Raw genomic sequence first — 17,491 nt, 5'->3', positions numbered from 1 at the left:
TAATGAAAATTGCATAATTAGATCGGACCACCCTATAGAAGCACTTTAAATATACTTGAAGGAAATAAAATAAATTGCAATTAATACAAAGTTAATTTTGATTAAAAATTTGTAATTGTGTGATTAATCTCAAATAAATTCATTTAACAACAGCCCTAATTTAAATTAATTATGAAAATGCCAAATTACAAAATTGTGTTTTAAAAACTGAGTTACTAGTTCTTTTATGTTTCACTCTTGGAATAAGCCAGTGTTTGAAAATTTAAGATAACAGCTTAGTATGTACAGTATAGAGACAGGTAGTATGGAATAAAGGAGGATGAAAGATTGTTCAGAGCTTTTTAGAAAATTTGAAATACTGTACAGTATTTTAAAGTAAATCATAAAAGAACTGAGACATGCAGTGTAATGATGTTAATACAGGATACATTCCTTCAGATGTTCTCTTTTTGGTTAAGATTCTGGCTATAGCCAATGTATGTTTTTCTGTCACTACGGATAGAAACATAACAATACGGTAATCTAGTTAGCTAAAAAATGATGGGTTCATTTTTCAGTTTCTTGTAATGATGTAAAAGATTAAACTTATGCTATGTTTCACAAATGAAAATGAGTCTTCATACTATAGTTATTATGGGATTTAAACTGTCATATAGGTCTGAATCCATATTAATGCCTAGATTCTTAATTCTGGATTAAATTGCAGAGCTTAATAATCATGTTTTTCCCCAAGATCCATCATTTTTATAATGCATCCAATAACTGAAGCTTCAGATTTTTCCTGATTTAATTTAAGGAAAGCATTGCTTATCTATTCTGTAATGATAATAAGGTGGTCAATCAGGTAGTTGATTGTCTCAGGGTCATTGGCATATAGATACAGTAGGTATACCTGCATAGTTGTGTTAATTTATCTTATATTAAACATAATGGAAGCATATAAAACAGGAGTTCCCAACCTTTTTAATGCAATACACCATTACAAAATGCTTATGTTCACACCCCCTACAAAAACAATATTATATTTGAAAATGGAGAAGTTAGACTTCTAATTTTTTGAAGCACAAGTTGAACCACATACAGTATTGTGGCTGAGCAAACTGAACTCAAAAAATAAGCTTTTAACTCTGTACATAAAATTTAAATTTTGAGCAGTTTACTATTATAAATTTCAATAGCCTTGTTAATGTGTCCCCTGTGAAGCTTAGACATTTGGTTGACAATCCGAGGTTTGGGGTTTCTCGTGAAGCATAAACCTAAAAAGGAAATGACACACAATCAGCGATCAAGGGGATTGTAGACCTCTGTGAAGCAACAGGTGCTGGCACACCACTAACCACAGTCAACAAGCTTTGTACCCCAATAACACCTGCACTGTAATTCAAAAATTGATGTACCACACAGTTAAAATTGGTGCACTACTGCAAGGGCCACCAACAGGAGAAATTGGCTGACTGTAAGCAGCAGGGGGGTTGCATCCAGTTCAGTCCCCCTTATACCCCACTGGAAAAAAATGTCAATCAAACCTCAAAATCAGTGATGTTTCACATTCAGGTCTTCCACAGAAATGAATACTTAACACTCTTCTCAAAGGATCACTGTAAGGTCTGTAATAAGAGTATATGTTTAATATATCACTGTACTCTGTGCAAATATATCTTATAAATCTGCTTTTTCTACACACATGCATAGTGGACACAGAGCAAGATTTAGCACAGGGGTTCACCATATAGAACTGCTGGGCAAGCATTATAAGACAAGACAGATAGACACAACTGGGAAATATATATCCATATAGATTCGGGTTATGTAACCTGCTGCAATCACGAAATAACTCATTCCCAGGGAGCTAGCGCTGTTTGCTGGATACAAGGTGAAAAGTCCATTCTCTTCAAAAAATAAATAAATAAAGAGTTTTATTTTTATGATTGCTCGGCCTGCAGAAGTGAACCTGCGAGAACGCACATTTCTGTGGTTTATTCACAATACAATGCTTCATTCTTTACCTATCATAGAACTGGAGCATTGACTAATAAATGACCTCCAAATGACTTCTAAGGTGGCAAATAAGAATGTTATTGTCTGTAGTATCAAATACAGGGCTCAAGTCTAACACAACAAGGCCTGTAATGTTATTTACATCAGCCTTTAGCCTAAGTCATTAACCTTTTGACCAGAAAGGTTTCTGTGCAGTGGTTAGGTGTAAAGCTCAACTGATACTTTTCAAGAACAGCATTTTTACATTAAATTAACTAACTGTTTCTCCCCAGGGGGAAATATAAGTTTTTACAGAAGCTGAATAAAGAGAAATTTACAAAGCTAAAACAGAAAACAGAGTTACTCAGAATAACATGAAAAATGTCTGGAAAGGATTGGGCATAAATACTGGGCCCAAGCAATCCATGGCTCACATGCTAGAAGGAATTTTGGACAAAGCTAATTCCCTGAACCAATTTTTTAATAGATTTCCCCTCCCACTACCACCTTCTTTCAATGACTACTATACCCACGCCATCCCTACTACATCAACAACTCCTGACACATCAACTGATTGGCCAGTAATGAGTCCACCTCTGACCATCAGTATGGGCTGTCCATAACTGAAGACCAAGTAAAGAGACAACTGGGAGGCCTTTGCTGAACACCTGTGTGATATCCTGTATCGCCTGTTCAGTCTGTTCTTAAGGATCCAGAAAGTGCTGCTGCTGTTAAAAACAACTTGCATGTTTCTAGTTCCAAAGAAACCAGGCCATCTTCACCTAATAACTACAAGTATCCATTTGCTCCACAAGACTTCTTTTCATCTGGACAAAGCTGGCAGTACTCCATCCATCCATTATCCAACCCGCTATATCCTAACTACAGGGTCACGGGGGTCTGCTGGAGCGAATCCCAGCCAACACAGGGCGCAAGGCAGGAAACAAACCCCAGGCAGGACGCCAGCCCACCGCGGAGCTGACAGTACTGTTGAGGATTATGTTTTTTTTATTTTTCCAATGCTTCCAGTAAGCTCACATCCACAGCATGTGGATGATCCTGTGGTGTCCTGGATAATGGACTTTGGACTTTCACAATTCTCTGGGGGACCTTCAGTTCTAATATTATTCCTTCTGCATCCATCTTCCAGTGCAGCAAGTCTATCTTCGAGTTTTTTGCATTCAGAATTTGCATCCGTTGCTTTCCCGGGCAAACAGTTTCAAACCATACATTGCATTTGCCATTAAGAAATAACACAACCTTATAGTATAAAAAGTAAATGAAGTTTAACACAAGAAATCTAAGATTGTAATGAAACAGAGAAAAAATACTATTTTGTTCCTTTTTGCCTTTATTTTTGTGTGTGTGTAATAATTTTTTCCTGATTTTTTGTGATTTCTTCCTTTTTAAATATTCACTAAACCAAAAGGAATTTTATTGGACTGAGGTATTTCTTTTTTATGCGTTTGACCCATGCTGTATCCTACCTTGCCAGTTCAGTTGCTCTTCAGTTCTAGGAACCTGGAAAAGATGCAGCTACACTTTCTTACCTTTCATAAATCATTGTTAACAGTTTTCCATTTACACTCAACTTTATGGTGCTCTCTTTGTAGTTTAAGATTGATTTTTCCAAGGTAATGTAGTAGTACTTGACAACTATTAACATTTTTTTTCTGTGTCTACCATGTTACTTACAACTTTTAGCCTAGTATTTGTCTACAAGCTGCTTACATTGCTGTCTGTGTTAGTACAGTATAAGTATGGATGACTGGGAGAAAACATTAATAATGTGTTGCTTTTGGACAGCTGCTTTGGTAGAAAAATTTACATTTTTATAATTTTAAATAGAATAGGATATCCTTTTCTCCACTCTATTTAGAGTGGGAGGATTTGAATTTTTCCATTTGAATAACATAAGGGAACAAGAGTGAAATAGTGTAAGATATCACAATAGCTCTTTTTACTGCACAGTTTTATTCCAGTACTGTTTTAAACAGTATAAAGTCTGAGTGTGGCACAATTTGAAAACATGTGGCCTAGTGAGGCAGGTGTGCCTAATGACATCAGTCACAATTACAGTCTTGACCTCGGTTCATTTTAGATAACCTAAATGGAAATATATATATATATATATATATATATATATATATATATATATATATATATATATATATATATATATATATATATATATATATATATATATATATAGCGTGAACCACAGATAACAGCAGATATGCGTCATTCCCATATCTATTCTTTTATCTCTTTCTGTACCAGATTTAGACATGTAGACCTTCTGCGTTTTACTCTGACTCATAAGAAAAACAGTATAATTGAATTAAATTCAAGAATGTCTTGTTCTATCAGTCAAAAATATGCTCTATTTTATGTTATCTTCAGAGGGAGAACTAGTTTATTCTTTAATACTAGATAGCTGTTAAAATAGTGAAATGCATTTACTTATTTCCATTGTGATACAGTTTTCATTGTGAAAAGAGTGCAGTTGTATTTTGCATCATTATACTCTAAGCAGGTAGATGAAAATATAATTTGAATATCAGTGAGCATAACATTATGAACTAAAGCTTATTGTGGCTTGCTGCAGGCAATAGCATTCATGGATCCATCCATTATCTTATACCACTTAACAAATTATTCTTAAAGGGAAGTCAGCTAACCTAACTTGCACATTTTTTGGGATCTGGTGGGAAAGCTGTGTTTCCATGGCAAAACTTAAGCAAGTACAGGAAGAACATGCAAACTATACATAGACAGTAACCATCTAGGAAATAAACCTAGTGTCCTATAGCAGTAAGGCACCAGGGCACACCTCTGCACCACCATTATTTGCCTCCTAGTTTAAAATAAAGTCCATCATGGTTAATTTCAGCCTGGGAGCAATTAAATCTAAATAAAAAGCCCTGGATTTTGTTTAGAAAAAGCATCTTTGACACCATACCAGTTTCTGCTTTCTTGTACAATTCAGGTTTTATTTTTTAGGCTTTTCTCCTTTATACTCATCATTCCAAGAGTGAGTTTTTTTTCTGTTTAGCATTGTCTCTTGTTTCTTCAGGGTATAGTCTTTCAGTATTTTTCATTATTGTAAACAGTTTTCTGTGTGTTTCAGGTTTATCAGTTAGAGATGGTGTTTTTCTTTTTATGCTGAGAATACCACATCATAGAAAAACAATACCAATAAGTTGCCTTTAAACTCTTAATAATATTAATAGAAGTGGTGCATACTTCTAGAGGTGTGTATGCACTAGTCATATATTGTAATCTCAAAAACTAATGAGTGTGAATTTACCACAGCAGCATAAACTCACCCAGACTGTTCATCAACCACTCCTCTAATCTGCTTTTTAAAATGACGGTTTGTTTCCCAAGAGAGACTTTATTCCTTTGAGAACAAAGAGGTTTATTTTACAAATAACACCTGGTACTAGAAATGGCATTCCAATGACAAACAACCCAGAAGAGCTTTTGGAATGTATTAAAGCATGAGAGTTAAAGGACTTAGACAAAGGTGTTGTATTTACAGAAATCCCCCCAGCTTTATTTTTCAGGTACAAAACAACAGTAATGCATTTAGCTTTTTGCCGCAACATTAGAGATGTTACCTTAAGTACTTGATTTGTCTATACTGATGATGCTTCCTGTTAGGATCCTTCATACAGGTTTTCTGCATCATTCTATTTGAATAAGAACACAAATATAAAAGTAAGTTGTAATGTTTCACCTGCAGTAACATGTAACAAAAATAAATCAACAAGAGATAATGGTGTAATGTGTATAGGCTTATAATTAACTATAGCAGACAACCTGTAAGCACAAACTATTTACAAGCTATCTAGCAAACATCCTAGCCGTCCACCCACTAAGGTTTTATTTAAAGATTTGCTTTTCACAGGCTTTTTTCAAAATCTGCCTGTAGTCTAGGATTGACTATAATATGGTTACGTACCAAACGGCAATATCTAAATCTGAAAGCAAACTGATACGTATAATTGTGTACTGGAGTTATATGTTTATTTCATTTTGTGATATCTGAGCAAGGCAGAGTGGTGAAGATATATGTTTTGTTCCTGTAGACCCAGTCCTCTGGAATCAGATTTTCACCTGCATATTGCCTTTGTCAAATTTGCATCTTCTGCCTATGTCTGTATAGTTCAGTTTTTCTCGTGTGTGCCCCAAGACATGCAGGGTAAGTGAGCTGGTATGAATTTATCCTTTGTATGCTTAAGTTGACCCTACAATGAACTGGCAGCCTGTCCAGGACTAGTGCCTGGTTCCTTTCTTGTGCTCAGCATTGTGAGGATATGCTCCACCTCCCTGCAAAAGTAAATTGGTTTAAGAGAGTTTGTGAATTATGTTGCTATGCTTCCTTACTGTACACTGATGGTGCATTTGTCATTTTTTTTCTTCTTAATTTGGTATTGTTTGGCTGATCTTATATGGCTCAATGAATCTAAGTTGGCTATTTAAGTAGGAAGGTTCGATGATATGAAGGGTAAATCAAGACACATGGTGACGGTCATGGACCATTTTTTCCTTACTATTAAAGCAGACATCCATCCTGGTAAAGCTATCAACCCCTCTGATCTTTTTTTGGAAATTCACACTGTCTTTTGGATGCAGTTTTTGCTACTTACTACCTTTTTTTCCATGTTGACTTCTGCAAATTGTTTTTCCTCATTTTATCATGGTTATATGCCTTATTTATTTGTTTAGTATCTGCCTTGTGATTTGTAACCTTTATGAATAGATTAAAGTAAATTGAGGCTCAGGATGACTGTAATTTGGTCAAAGTGGCTTTTCACAGGACCTACTTTTTTGGTGTTACAATAGGGCAACACAATTATAAATAAATGCATTTGTGAAATATATGAAAGCTAAAAAAATATAAAGTGTTAAAGACCAGATTCTCTTCTAAAATGGAAATCTATCATTTTTTTAGCAATTGTATGAGAAAATAGCTATAAATTATATTTTGTAACTGAAACACTATTTGTTTTACTGTAGTTTTCTTGGTGTTTTTTTAGAGTATATATCATTCCCCAAATGACTTCTAACTTTATGTACAATTTAAATTGTTAATATATGTGCTTGTCGGATATTACATCTCCTAAGTTATGGATTCTTATTGTAGCCTGATCACTCTCTATAGGTAGATTCAACCTTCTCCCCCTTATTTGCTTGGAATTTCTCAGGGTCATTTGATTTCCTCTCACATTCCAAAGATGTGAGTATTAGATTAGTGAGTTAATGTATAAGTTACATTTTTTGCAAACTTCAGCTATACTTCTAAAATATTATAATTGTTATAATAGTAACTTCAAGATGCCTTCTATGTTGTGCCATAGTTGGATTTAGCATAGACTATTGGGCTTTTTAACAGATGAGAAAGTTCAAAAACAGATGGATGGTTGGATATGCAGTGCTCAATCATACAGGCAGTAAATGGCTTCAGTTAATGAAAAACAATTGCCGTGTCGGTCACATGAAACATTTTGTTTCTTTTAATTAGAGGAGAAGTGACAGCCTGAACAGATGTCAAGAGCTAAACCTGCTCTACTTTCTAAAACATATTTTTTGTTTTCAACTCAGAATGTGTCAGTTATGGTCTTTACTATAAAATCACTAATTGCCAGCTGACTAGTGTTGAGTGATAAGATTGCAATTACGTTACAGATCTGATCAAATATTGTATGGTGTTTGCATTCTAATTTAGGGACACATAGCAATAATCACAAAGTTGTTTTTGTTTCTTACTAACTGACACTTGTCAAATATTGTTTCTGCTGTCTCTGGTATTTATTATTTGTAGCCATCAGGTCTACTATCATATCTCCTGCTTGTATAAACTTATTTATTTTCAGTATATGTGAAATGTGGTTTGGTGTCTTGGTGTATGACTGTAATATCAATTAAGGATGGAAGCACAAATGTCAAGCTTCTATAATATTTATATTTTAGATATTGCAGTTCATGGTGTTGGGTCATCATCATGTGTTTACATTTTCGTTCATTTTCTGGTCAGGTGGTCTTAGATAGTAACAGCTTCAAACCTTACCATAAGTCCAGACTTTGAGTGGTCTGCACTTGCTTATTATTTATCTACTCCACTTTAGCTTTTTGCTTTTATGTTGTATCGCATTTTCTATGAAAGAGATTTTTCAGTCACTTATAGTTCTTAAGCAGATTGAAGAAGGCAGCTGCTGATGTTTCCGATACATTTTTCTCTTAAACCCCAGACAAATTTTCTTTGCTTTATTTGAAACTGGTTGTATTTCATCATACTATCTTCATGAGTCTTGGCTGCATGAATGGAGCTAACTTATGGTTATATGAAAACTGTTCTTTGTATTCTTCCCTTACATTTTATCCATCCATCCATTATCTAACCCGCTATATCCCAACCACAGGGCCACGGGGGTCTGCTGGAGCCAATCCCAGCCAACACAGGGCGCAAGGCAGGAAACAAACCCCGGGCAGGGTGCCAGCCCACCACAGGGCACTCATATACACACCCACACACCAAGCACACACTAGGGACAATTTAGGATCGCCAGTGCACCTAACCTGCATGTCTTTGGACTGTGGAAGGAAACGGGAGTACCCAGAGGAAACCCATGCAGTCACGGGGAGAACATGCAAACTCCATGCAGGGAGGACCAGGGAAGCGAACCCGGGTCCCCTAACTGCGAGGCAGCAGTGCTACCCACCGTGCCACCCCATTTTATCTATGACTTTGATATTATATTAATTACATACATATTTTGTACATTTATAGTTTACTTTGTTTTTGAAATCTGTCTTTCTCTGATGTCTTTTTTATCCCATGACTTCTTTACACCATTCTGTTAATATTGTTTTTTTAAAAAAAAAACAAAACAAAACAAATTCCTCCTTGCATCTGCTTAAAGTACTATGATGAGCTCTGTTTAGGCTGTGTGTATGGATGTAATGGGCCTTCTGCTTTGTAAGAGTCAATCTGTCCATTGTCCATTTGAATAAAGTCACTTGCTTTTTATTTTTCCTGGGAAATCAGTATGTGAATGTGGCAGCTTTGAGAAGGAGATATGTTTTTTCTGTAATAAAGTGAACCAAAATTCTTGCATGCTGAAAAAAAAATCTAGATTACTTTTAACTTAAATTATCCTTTTTCTAATTTCTGACATATTTTAGTCACTGCAGTATTCATTGTTTTATTTTTGAACGAACGCTTAATGCTAAAAATGTATATGCATCTTTAAAGCTTTAATATACATTTGGAAGTGTTTAAATATTTTGTCATATACACACATGCATTTATAAGGAAACAATTTTTTACCTAGAAAGTTATTTTTTTCTGTCTTTTCCAGATTAAACAATTTTTCAAGCCTCATTGGTTATTAAATTTCCATTTTTTTCATACATAATTTCAAATGCATTTCTCAAACATCTTGCAAATGTATCCACTTAATTACACATTTTGTAAAGCTTCATTGGTAAGCTATTTTAATATAGTACAAAAACCAATTCCGTATCGAATATTACGTGTAAAAATAACATTGCTGTTCTTGGCCCTTGGTGCAGTAGTATACTCTTCCAGTAGGTGTCATTACATTACTTCAGAAGGACTATTTGTAATGATACCTGTCTTGTAAAGTTAGACACATAATATTTTTAAGTTGTCAGCGGTGATTGTCAGGCTTTTCTCCAGCTGTTTCCTTGACTTCCCTTTCAAATGAGAGAGATGGATTTCATGATTATTGGCTGCAGTAACAATTTAGAGAAGACTTCTTTCTTCATTTACTGTAGCCTTGTCTAGAATGTACTTGCAACTGTTAAAACTCATTGTACTTAAGTTACATTTTTAAACAGATAAAATAAAAAAAGATCAGGATCTGAACAATTGCTAAAAATGTGAAAATTCACTTTATTGTACATTTACAATATCGCTGAACTTGAAGTACGACTTTCAACAGGTTACACAGATTACTTGCAAAGTGAAGCATTTGTCACTATATCATTGACTCAGCTTCATAAATAAAAGTTGTTTGATGGATCTTAAAACCTTGTATTTTGAAAGGTAAATAATTTGATTAGTTACTTTATAAATGTGTATCAGTTTTTGCAGATTTCTTATGGATACGTACTTAGATAATAAGGAAATAAAACTCAAAAGTTAACAAAGTACATGATAATCATTATTGTTTTTTTTCTTCTGTTCCAATTATGAGAAAGGTAACTTTCTTATTAATGTCTCACCTGTACATCCAGTATACATTTAAAATTAATGGTTAATAAATAAACTTGAAAAAATGTTGGCTTATGTTTCAATGAATACCTCATGTTACTTCATTTCACTTAAGGTGTGGTCTGCTTTCTCATAAACCTTTGTTGGTGGCAGTTGCCCTAAACTACTGCTAACATTCCCAAAGCTTTCTGTGTTCTTTTTTTTTTTTGCCCCCAGCAGTGTTTAGCAAATTTTTCAAATTCTTCTGTTTTTCATTTAGGATGTCCCACGTTCTTCATTTTGATGATCAAACCAGAAAAGTAAAAGATGCAAATGTGCAAGATGAAGATACATTTGAAATCTATGACCCACGTAACCCAGTAAACAAAAGGCGCAGAGAAGAGAGCAAGAAGAAAATGAGAGAGAAGAGAGAGCGGCAGTGAGCTAAAGCTATACATGTGTAGGAGCGCAGCAACCATTAGCTGTGGCTTTGATTATATTTGCCTGCAATTGTCCATCTATTGTTTGTGCAAATTATCTGGAGCTTTTTTGTGGACTAAAGAAACAAAAATGATGCAGACCTCAGCTCTCTTAGAAGTTTATACTTTTAATTAAATAGCCTCAAGACTTCATAGATCTTCCTGACATCAAGCCAAAGGTTTGTTGGTTCTTATTGACTGAAACAGCCCCCAGGGCCAAACTTCAACGGAACTTACATTTTAGAGTAGGTTCTTTCTTAGAAATTTCTTTGTGGCCAGACTGCATTTATTTTAATTTATTTAATGCTGTGTCCTAAAATGACTGGATTCTGTAGAACAAGATATGTATTTTCTTAAATTGAGTAGCAGTAAACTAATTTAGATTTTTTTGGCATAGGATAATTAAGGTTTATCCATGTTAGTAATGGGAGAAGACTTTGATTTACAGGTACATTTTATATATGTCTAAATATTTTTCAACATTTTAATGTTTTTTGTACATCTTCAACCTCTGGTCTGGTCATATTTCTGAGTTAAATGGTCAAATGCATTTAGTTTAATTGGACATGAGAAACCCTTTAGTGATTAGAAAATGTAAAATTAATTGAAAACATTTTAAAACTATACAAAATGATTTAACAAATGAAGATTTCCAATAAAAATGTCATTTTGAATGTCTTTAATTACTATTACTTAGGCATATTGAAAATATTACAGATACTACAGCACTGACTACAGAGTTGGCACTCACAATAGTCTCTGGAACTTTGTGACATGGTATTAGAATTTTTAGTTTGAAAAATGTTGGGAAAATATGGAATACTCTCTTAGAGGTTTTTTTTTACTAATTAACTATTCTAGGTAATTTCGACAATCCATTAGCTTTAAAACCTTGAAACAATTTAACACTAATGAATCATATGGTGTTATGCCAACATTACAATGCAGCACATTCTTTTAAAAACAGCAAGCATAATGCATGAATACCAAAGTAATTTTACCTGGAAGATGCACAGTAGTATCTCTTAATGTTTGCAAACTGCAATTTTGTCGGCAGCTGGAAAATGCAATTATAGTTGTGTGATATGCAAAGTACAACTTATGTAGCATGTTTTCTTTCAACTTGAATCCAAAATGTATACTGACCTTTGTTTTTGTCTGATGGTAAAGGGTCCTTCATATATTCACTATTGTTGTTTCAAAATAATGAAGACTCAAAGCTTTTTTTAGCACAAAATACTTCAGTTCTCTTAACATACATTTTTTAAATCACAGAGAATACACCCATTACAAATGAGCATACATTTAATGTACAATAGTAATAATATGCAAATAATGTTCAATAATTTCAAAAATGGGGTGATAGAATTGTGAACTGAGTGATGCTACTGTATTACAGCTCCAGGGTCCTTTGCTTAAATCACAGCCCATGCACTGCTAGTATGGAGTTAATACAGTTTTCATCACACATTCCAAAGACATGTTAATATTTTGACAACTCTAAATTTGGGCAATGTAAATTACTGTGTTTCTAACTGTGAGTGTGCCTTGTAATGTATTGACGCCATAGTCAAGATTGGATTCTGCCTTGTGTCCAATGCTGCTGGAACAGACCCTGAATCCCAGCACTAAATAAATACATTTGAAAATGGAATGATATTTCCTGAAATGACTGCATAGAAATTCATGTAACAAAAGTTCTCCTTCACAACTAGAACAGTAGTTATATTGAGGCAAATATGTTATCTATTGGGAACATTAAGCTTAGAAATGTGTTAAATGCACACAAAAACTGATAAGGGTTGCTGATTTTTTTTTTTAGATGAAATTCATCCGATTCTGTCGAAAAAAAATTGTAATCTAATCCATTGCTTAATGATGCCATGACTGTGTGGGGCACTAAAGAAGCCAATACGTAATTCTTTTGTTAGATTTTTCATTCTTCTAAGTAATAGGTTTTTAATACAGTAAGTACTTATCGCATTGACTTTCCATTGTCTTTTAGGCAGGGTACCTTTTTCCAAAATACTCTCTGCTAATGTAACAGAGCTCTTACTCTTGCAGCTACAGGGTGAGCAGATTTTGGCGAACCTTGACAGTGCAAAATTTCATATCTTTGCATATTCCTGCACTATGTTTTACAAATATTATGACATGTACTAATATTAAGTGTTTCATTACCTAAGTGATTTGTCTTTCACATCACTATGGAGGAAATTTGGTCAATTCACCCATTGCAAGCTGCTTCCATTTAGAAACTTTTTCTTTGTTTTTGCATCATCTGTTGTCCAACATTTCCATTTACTCTTTGAATTCCAATAGACTGTTCCACATTATTTCTTCTCACTTCTCAAAGTAATATTCATGTTTTCATGACAGACCAAAATATTTTAATGTGTGAAATACCACGTATAAAAATTCCTATTCCTTAAGTTTTGAAGAACTAGCAGCACTTCAGCTAACTTGAGATTCCATGCTGTTCTTCAAGATGAATGTTTTTTGCCTGCTACACTCTGGTAAATCCCTTTTTTGAATAGCACTCTTTTGAATCTTATTATGGGTGTCAGACCTAAATGATTTAAAGCTACTCAACAGCCATTCTGAGGCAGGCTTGGTTTTGTACCATATCATCTGTATTTCAAGGCTACAATAAATATCTGACTATGGCATTGTAGTACCTTGGAACATTACTCACAGACCCTGAGTGGCACAAAATTATTGTTATGGTGCTTTTCAGGAATATCTTTTAAAATCTGAATGATGAAAATCTACCTTAGCTGAAGATTATGATATTATAGGATATTTTTGGCATTCATATAGGCCAAGGATGAACCTATTTATGTCTGTTTAATAACGAATTCACGTATCAGACCCTGGCTGGATAGAATACACTCTGGTAAGTAGTTTTTCACAGTTTGGTTATTGGTAATGATGATTGGATTTGATAAAAAAAAATGAACATCTGATAACATTCAATATGAAAAGAAAAATCAGCCATTATGGAAAGTCAAAAGGGGTACTTTTTTATTGAATTGTATTACCTTACACTGTTCCCACAGATTTACCATGTCTTTCCAAACAAGTCAGTTTGAAATAGCTGGATTGAGGAAAAGTTATTTAAAATGTTGTCAACTTTGTTTAAAGAGCCCAGAAAGGTTTACTGGCAGGGGTACCCTTTAGGAAAGGTTTGGAGTGTGTCCTTGTTGAAAAGATGTTACATTCTCTGCGAGCAATAGAGGACAGTATTTAAAAGCATTGACTAGTTCTCTGCGAAATAGAAGAATACTATCTGACATATAAAGAATACCCTGGAATCATATTCTCAATGAACCTAATATTAGTTGAAGGGTTTTGAATGTCAATAAATAGTTTAATTGGAAAAGTCTGATAATTGATAACATATCAGTTAGTTATATTTTACATGTCTTATGATATGTATTATTGTATGGGTAGCGTGCCTAACAGGTGCTTGAAGGAATATCTGTGGCCACTGGAATTTTTGGTCCCAGCGATTTCAAATTGCATTCTTAACCCTTGAACTCATAACCAGGATGCAGCTGGAAATAGTACCTTGCTGATTCTTAAAACCTATTTCTGGTTTGACTACACCTGGGAATTGATTTTGCGTTCCGGGACATTTGAACAGATAACAATGCTCAATACTGTATTTTTTAAATTATTTACAAGATGTAAACTAATGAAGACTGGCATGCTAGCCTCTCATTTATATCTGCCTGTATGTTATTGTGTAAATCATGCTATATGAGTTTGACAGTAGCACGTCAGGAACAAAGTCCTCTGGATTTCTCTCTATTATCTGCTCTTTCTTACATATTCTAAACAAATTATTTTATTCATTATCTTGGACAATATTAACATGACTAACTGATGGATGAAGAACTATTATACATGCATATGATTTGTGCGTATACAGTGTGCAGTCAAAGTCCATTGGTTTATCTACCGAACATGTGTACACATTAATTAAAAAGTAATTGTATGACAAATTCATCTTTCTGTTGGTAGCACTCTCTTGTTTAAACATCTCTGCTCCTCTTCAAAAAATTAAAACGTAACACTATTATCAAACAATTGCAATACTAATTGTTTTATCTGCTTACTATTTCATAGAAATTTTTTTGTTGCATTTTTTTTTAATTTGTGCTGCAGCAGCTGCTGAGTGGAGCTGTTAGACAAACGAGAAGAGACCATTCAGTCCACCAATTCATTCAGATAAAAATAGCTAAGTTGTCCCACTGTTTCATCCTTTCTGGGCCCCCACCTTTATCTTGTGACTTCCCATGATCCATTTTAAAATCTATCTCTTGAATACAGTTGCCTTAACACTAGAATTACCAAAGCATACAAAAAACTCGTAAATACGGCCCACCTTAAATCCCTTCGCTCCTCTCTGTCAGCGTCTTTTGTCCTGTAAATGTGCAGATAAAGGCAAGCAGCCTACTATTCCATCCCCCCACCACCGCAGAATGTGCACAAAGTTCTCCCAGCTCATGCCTTGATTATCTGGGAGTGAAGTGCTGGAGTTTTAGAGTGGAATTAATAGATCATTATTTGAAACACATGCATTTCATGTATGTTCCGTTTCTACAATAATATGTGTAAACACATTGTTAACGTAGCGGTAAGAATTGCTGACTTGTAATCAAGAGTCCCCAGTTCGATCCTGACTGCCTCCTGTATTTACTGTTTTGAGTAGTGAGCTGCTGTTATTGTTAATATTATACAATAAACACATACATTTGGATTGCATCCATAACAGCCGATGTTACATTTATAGTACTTGTAAAAGTTGGTGTTTTTTTTTTTTTTCACTTTTATTCTCTCAGTCACGATCACGATATATAATACCGCCCCCACACCCAGGGATCTGATGCTGTTAGTTTTTATTTGAAACTGGGAATAACTGTAGATGTAAGTAGTGTTTTGAGAAAATGGAACTGAACATTCTCTGATCTGGATCGATAAAAGCTGACATACAAACGCTGGTTAATCTGTCTTCTTCGTATCTCAATGTCACTTGATTTTTTTTATTCAGGTTCACTGAATGTGCCTGCTTACGCTGAATTAGTATGCACCTTATGGTCTATTAAGCCGCACTGACAAAAATAAACAGAGACATAGGTATATATGATATATGGAATTATTCATTTTATGACCTGTATAGTACATTTCGGAAAACATTGTGGCACGTATGCAACATTATTCATATTTATTCTCATAACATCTTGCGGTTGTAATCTTTGGCGGCATTTTCTTTCCCCCACCCCAATGTTGCCATTCCCCACATGTTGCTGTATGGTGCTGTTTCTTTTGTACTCCAGGGCATGCAGAGGAAAGAATAGTACAGAGAGGTCAGTTCAGCGCTATATGCAATCATCAAATTTAAATGTTAACAGTTTACACACACGCAAGGACCGTCCTTCCTACATTTACAACATGTATACCTGTTGCAATGTACACACTTCTCTCTGTGCTTTGGTTCCTATTACATTGAAAGGGCACCTGCCACTGACTCAGTTTACTTTCCTGGGGAAAGCGGCTGTCTTGGAACAGAAGCTTGTAGATGTTGCATCCTCATTTTCTTATTCCATCGCCTTTTCTAGTAAGATGTGACAACAAAGTTCCTCTGCAAGGTGAGCCATGCACACTTTTCTTTTCTCAGTGGACCCCATACATGCCTTACACAGTACATGTGCATTGATCGCCACCAGGTCAAGCTTGTTAAAGCAGACAGCAATCGGACACCTGCGTTTTCCAGCTTGCACTGAATTAGCTTACTTCTTCTGGTGCAAGACTTCAACACAGCACCAGGCAAAAAAGAAAGTCAAATATATGGTACATTGGGTATAAATTTATGATAGTTGTAAAAGTTAGCTTTTTTCAGTTTTATTCTCTGAATCATGATCACGCTGTCCACCGGCCTGACTGTAACTAACAGCACCAGCATAAATTCACACCTGATCTGACGCTGTTTGTTTTCAAATAATATTGCATTAGTGCAATGATGTTTTCTGATTGGTACTATTCAGGTCATAAAATGATTTCTTCAAAATGTCACATATATTGTCTCTTTCAGATGTGTAATAGAAAGCACAGCATAGAGAGAAGTGTGTATGTTGCAACAGGTACACATGTCGTAAATGTAGAAAGGACGGTCCTTGCATGTGTGTGTGAACTGTTAACATTTGAATTTGATGATTGCTGTCACACACGTGCGATTAGGAGGCAGCTAAAGGGCTTAAGTAACGGAAATACTATGCCAGACCAGGGGGTGGCGGAGTATGCTGACTGACTCTCTCAGTCTCTTGCAGACCATTCTTGGGAAATCCCATTGGGTTCCAGCATCACAGATCATGTCATTTCTGGTTCCGGCACCACTGATGTCGTCACTTCTGGTTCCGAAGATGTCACTTCCAGCGACACTGATGACATCACTTTTGGTCCTGAAGACGCCACTACCGGTTCTGGCATGGATGACCTCATTCCCTTTTCCAACCCTTAAAACCACCATCTTACCTCCACCTGAGCAGTTCTGTTTTGGACTCTGTCTTGTAAACATCTCAACCTTTTTTCAAACCTTTTGCAGCCAGGATCATATTATACTTGTGTCAACCCCAAACCTTTGTGATTGTCTGTAGTCAATTTTGTGACATTGCATATAGCGCTGAACTGACCTCTCTGTACTATTCTTTCCTGTGCATGTTCTGGAGTACAAAAGAAACACCACAATACAGCAACATGTGGGGACAATGTTTTCTGAAATGTACTATACAGGTCATAAAATCAATAA

At 35.1% G+C, this 17,491-nt stretch overlaps 1 protein-coding gene across 1 annotated transcript in view; it reads left to right on the top strand.

Moving 5' to 3' along the window:
• cwc27 (CWC27 spliceosome associated cyclophilin) overlaps nt 1–14,691 on the top strand; it is a 232,162-nt gene extending 217,471 nt beyond the window's left edge. Inside the window, exon 14 of the mRNA XM_039758683.1 lies at nt 10,482–14,691. Coding sequence (XP_039614617.1) covers nt 10,482–10,644 — 163 coding nt within the window. The 3' untranslated portion in view covers nt 10,645–14,691. The remainder of the gene's footprint in view (nt 1–10,481) is intronic.
• The last annotated feature ends 2,800 nt before the right edge of the window (nt 14,692–17,491 follow it).

Source organism: Polypterus senegalus, chromosome 7, assembly GCF_016835505.1.
Source record: "Polypterus senegalus isolate Bchr_013 chromosome 7, ASM1683550v1, whole genome shotgun sequence".
Taxonomy (NCBI): domain Eukaryota; kingdom Metazoa; phylum Chordata; class Cladistia; order Polypteriformes; family Polypteridae; genus Polypterus; species Polypterus senegalus.
Note: the sequence above shows the minus strand (reverse complement) of the source record. Positions and strands in the feature narration are given on the sequence as shown.